The following is a 5,000-nucleotide window of genomic DNA, read 5'->3' as shown; positions in this document are numbered from 1 at the left end:
ATAGAGAGGAGGAAACAAAGCTAGGAATGAATGTGTATTTTTGACTGTTTAGTCAAATATCTTCTGATTATTGTAGTATAATAATCATTATTCACCATTGTATTTTGTTACCTAACTAATATCAGACATAGGAACGGGACTAAAATGCTTGTCATCGTGTGTGGCAACGTGATGTTTTTTGTGTGGTGATCAGTTAAACCACTTCTTCCTCAGAAGATTTCCACAAGCTTTGTCACAGATGCATGACTTGTACACACACACACACACACACACACACACACACACACACACACACACACACACACACACACACGCACACACACACACACACACACACACACACACACACACACACACACACACACACACAGGCTGTGGCAGGAAAAGGACTCCTCACACGTTCAGAATGCACCACATGCAATTTAGTGTGCGTCTGCTGAATAAGTGGGTCTAGCCAACTGGCTATGCCCACCGGATACGGCGGCAACCACTGTTTTTGTTCCACTGGTTTATCAACAACTGGCCTGTGAATGAGCATGGGGTTTCTGTAGGAAAATAGACATTTAATTAAAATATGAATCATAACAAGCCTCTCAAGATATTGTGTTGTTGCTGTGCTATTATAAGCAACCCTCTGAACAAGTGCTACGTGTTATGTGAAGAGGGCCTGTGTGGACCTGATGTGTTTTCTCTTCCATCTAGAGCTGAGCTGCGACCGCTTCAAAGCAAACACCGAGTCTGCACAGGTGAGTTGTACAAACAGATTTAGCATAGAAGTACTACAATAATCACCAATAAATGTATGTGTATTGATCGATTGATTGAATGTATGCATTGATCCCGATAGGGAAGATCTCTTTTCACCTGTTCCTCTTCAGAGTGGTCAGAGGTCAGGGTAAGTTATAGAGCAGCTCCTTGTAGCTGGTAGGGTCAGAGGTCAGGGTCAGTTATAGAGCAGCTCCTTGTAGCTGGTAGGTCAGAGGTCAGGGTCAGTTATAGAGCAGCTCCTTGCAGCTGGTAGGGACCCGGAGTCTTGCTCAAACAAACGTCAGTAGAGCAGTTTGTTGATACGATGACTTGAACCAACGTCTACTGAAGGGACACCTCCTTATTCACTAGGACACCTTGCTGCCCTCGGTTAGTGTATCACTGCCAACTGCATTAGATTGTGTTGCTTTAATTACTTTATTTACTTTCTCTCTCAGTCTCTCTCAGGCTTGGCAGATATCTTGTCCCTGATGAGGAACAACTGTTTGGAGCTGTCTAACCCTGACTCTGCTGGTGAAGGAAAGGGGGACATGCTACTTGAGGTAGGAAACATGTATAAAGCACACACACACACACACACACACACACACACACACACACACACACACACACACACACACACACACACACACACTACTCTCAATCCCCCCTTCTGTATCCTGCATGTGGGTAGAAAGTGTTTACGGCGACAGCAGAGCTGCTGTCCGCTGGTGACCTGGACAGCAGTGATGATGTGAGTCGACTGCTTGGTGCCGTGGAAGACGCCATGAGGCTTATCGGCCCCCAGCTCAAACACAACACCACCAGACTGGAGACAACTGAGACAGGTACCAGCAGTCATATACTCAACATACCCTAACTTAGACATTTGAAAAATATCTATCATGGTATTTTTTTCTCTGAAAGATGATACATGCAGAGTGTAATGAATGGAAGTAGTAGACAAACTTTTCAGAACTCATATAACCTAACGCCATTTGAAATGAGTAATTTGTTTGAGTAGAGGCGGAGCTTGCTGTACGGAGGGGGACGACTCCACCCACTGGACCAATCCATCTGACCAATGAGCATGCAAGCCTGGACACTGACTGGACAACGGCAACTGGGAATGGAACATACCCTGGTAAACTCCTCTCCTCTCCTCTCCTCTCCTCTCCTCTCCTCTCCTCTCCTCTCCTCTCCTCTCCTCTCCTCTCCTCTCCTCTCCTCTCCTCTCCTCTCCTCTCCTCTTCCCTTCCCTTCAGACAGTTCAATGAATATTCTTATCAATAAACACCACCTCATGTTTTAATCTGTTCTGCAGGTTTTGCCCTTGCTGCCTTAGTGAGCTACAAGAACCTGGAGACATCTGTTAACAGGTCCTTTGAGCAGCTCACAGAAAGCAAAGAAAGTTACCAAAAAGACGGTGTGGATCCATCCTCCTTCCAGGTTTTCTCCAAAGTGGTGTCCGCTGTGGTCTCCAACCCATCCACAAAGCACCTGAACAACCCTGTCCGCCTCACCTTCAGGCATCTACAGGTATGTCCTATCTGTGGAGGTCTGCTTCCAGTCTTTTCAATATAGCCTTATTAATGACTGCATTATTATTTATTTTTGATCGGAGTCAAAAGTGACTATAGCATTACCTGCAGACCAGTCAGACCAGAGGGCATTGCAAATTGCAGACAAGATTTCTAACATTAACCTAACTGCAAGATCATGGGTCACCAGAATGGGGAGAAGTAAAACACTGACAGACTTTGAAAGATAAATCCTGCCTTTGCTATGTTGTTTCTGTGTGAAGGTGGAGGAGGGTTCTCAAGTCAGCTACATCTGTGCATACTGGCAGGCTGAAGAGGGGGCGTGGTCCACAGACGGTTGTCGTAACCTCTCCCCCCTCAACGACACACACACTGTGTGTAGCTGTGAACATCTGAGCAGCTTCGCTGTGCTCATGGCTCGCTACCCCTTGACGGTGAGGAACATGCACAGGCACACACACCACACACCACACACCACACACGCGCACACTCGCGTGCAGACGCACACAAACAAGCACGCGCACACACACACGCCACACACGCATAAACACACGCACGCGCACGCACGCACGCGCACACACACACACACACACACACACGCAGCCTGTTCTCACTCCGATGGCATTGTATAGCCCCTCTTTGTCACGCACCTTGTGCGTATTGTGCGTATTATGGAATGCGTCACGGGCGGACCGTTAAAAAGCACTCTGCACCTGTTGGTTCTGGCAAAGGTCAAGTTACGACGTGGGGCTGGAGCTGAAAGGAACACTCCGCCCATTTTCAACCAGCTTTGTATCATTAGAACATCAGTAGTAGATCAGAAAACTGTAAACGGTTTTGAAGTCTGTCATTTAATTTGACAGTTATTGAGTGTTAAAGTGTGGACCAGTGTGACATCACTGGTCCACACTAACTCAAATTAATAACTCATTAACTCAAATCAACTCTCAATAACTGTCAAACTAGATGAATGACTTCAAAACTGTCATATAGTTTGACAGTTATTGAGAGTTGATTTGAGTTAATGAGTTATTAATTTGAGTTAGTGTGGACCAGTGATGTCACTGGTCCACACTTTAACACTCAATAAGTGTCAAATTAAATGACAGACTTCAAAGCAGTTTACAGTTTTCTGATATACTACTGATGTTCTAATGATACAAAGCTGGTTGAAAATTGGCGGAGTGTTCCTTGAAGCTGCTCTTCCAAGGAAGATAAGACCCTCTCTCTCTCTTCCTGGTTATGGGTTAGGCCTGGGCTTGGGGGTCTCTGACTCCGAGACCCCCAGCCTTCCCCTGGAGACCCTAACCCTAAGCATATCCAAACCCGAATCCGAACCCTAACCCTAAGACCCCCTACCCAATCCCTAGCCCTCCCCCTCCTCCTCATGCCTAACTTCAAGACCCTACAAAATGCCTAACCATAACCCCCCATCCATTGTGGCGTAGAATAAATGAGTTACCTTGTCATTTGAAGGACACAGTACTTGACACGGTATCTCTGTCCCTCAGCACACCTTTGCGCTGGTGATGGTGAGCAGGATCGGCCTGATCATCTCCCTGCTGTGTCTGGTCCTGTGCATCCTGACCTTCAAGTTCGCCCGCTCCATACAGGGGACACGGACCACCATCCACCTGCACCTGTGTGTCTGCCTCTTCCTGGCTGACCTCCTCTTCCTCATTGGCATTTCACGAACTAAACCTGAGGTGTGTACTGTATGTCCAGGTGCACAGTAGGCCTATGTGTGTAGGCTTGAGGTGTGTATGTCCAGGGGTACAGTAGGCCTATGTGTGTAGGCTTGAGGTGTGTATGTCCAGGGGCAGAGTAGGCCTATGTGTGTAGGCTTGAGGTGTGTATGTCCAGGGGTACAGTAGGCCTATGTGTGTAGGCTTGAGGTGTGTATGTCCAGGGGTACAGTAGACCTATGTGTGTAGGCTTGAGGTGTGTATGTCCAGGGGTACAGTAGGCCTATGTGTGTAGGCTTGAGGTGTGCATGTCCAGGGGCACAGTAGGCCTATGTGTGTAGGCTTGAGGTGTGTATGTCCAGGGGCACAGTAGGCCTATGTGTGTAGGCTTGAGGTGTGTATGTCCAGGGGTACAGTAGGCCTATGTGTGTAGGCTTGAGGTGTGCATGTCCAGGGGCACAGTAGGCCTATGTGTGTAGGCTTGAGGTGTGTATGTCCAGGGGCACAGTAGGCCTATGTGTGTAGGCTTGAGGTGTGCATGTCCAGGGGTACAGTAGGCCTATGTGTGTAGGCTTGAGGTGTGCATGTCCAGGGGCACAGTAGGCCTATGTGTGTAGGCTTGAGGTGTGTATGTCCAGGGGCACAGTAGGCCTATGTGTGTAGGCTTGAGGTGTGCATGTCCAGGGGTACAGTAGGCCTATGTGTGTAGGCTTGAGGTGTGTGTGTCCAGGGGCACAGTAGGCCTATGTGTGTAGGCTTGAGGTGTGTATGTCCAGGGGCACAGTAGGCCTATGTGTGTAGGCTTGAGGTGTGTATGTCCAGGTGCACAGTAGGCCTGTGTGTGTAGACTTGAGGTGTGTATGTCCAGGTGCACAGTAGGCCTATGTGTGTAGGCTTGAGGTGTACATGTCCAGGTGCACAGTAGGCCTATGTGTGTAGGCTTGAGGTGTGTATGTCCAGGGGTACAGTAGGCCTATGTGTGTAGGCTTGAGGTGTGTATGTCCAGGGGCACAGTAGGCCTATGTGT

General features: G+C 48.1%; 1 protein-coding gene across 1 annotated transcript in view; it reads left to right on the top strand.

The window, feature by feature from the left end:
• Nucleotides 1-5,000, top strand: part of adgre5b.1 (adhesion G protein-coupled receptor E5b, duplicate 1) — a 27,230-nt gene that overhangs the window by 12,847 nt on the left and 9,383 nt on the right. The window contains exons 7-13 of the mRNA XM_083655372.1: nt 703-746; nt 1,206-1,310; nt 1,442-1,595; nt 1,772-1,891; nt 2,072-2,286; nt 2,552-2,722; nt 3,800-3,994. Of these exons, the coding sequence (XP_083511498.1) occupies nt 703-746; nt 1,206-1,310; nt 1,442-1,595; nt 1,772-1,891; nt 2,072-2,286; nt 2,552-2,722; nt 3,800-3,994 (1,004 nt within the window). The remainder of the gene's footprint in view (nt 1-702; nt 747-1,205; nt 1,311-1,441; nt 1,596-1,771; nt 1,892-2,071; nt 2,287-2,551; nt 2,723-3,799; nt 3,995-5,000) is intronic.

The sequence above is a fragment of the Poromitra crassiceps genome (genome assembly GCF_964638095.1).
Source record: "Poromitra crassiceps genome assembly, chromosome: 19".
NCBI classification, from domain to species: Eukaryota; Metazoa; Chordata; class Actinopteri; order Beryciformes; family Melamphaidae; genus Poromitra; species Poromitra crassiceps.
Note: the sequence above shows the minus strand (reverse complement) of the source record. Positions and strands in the feature narration are given on the sequence as shown.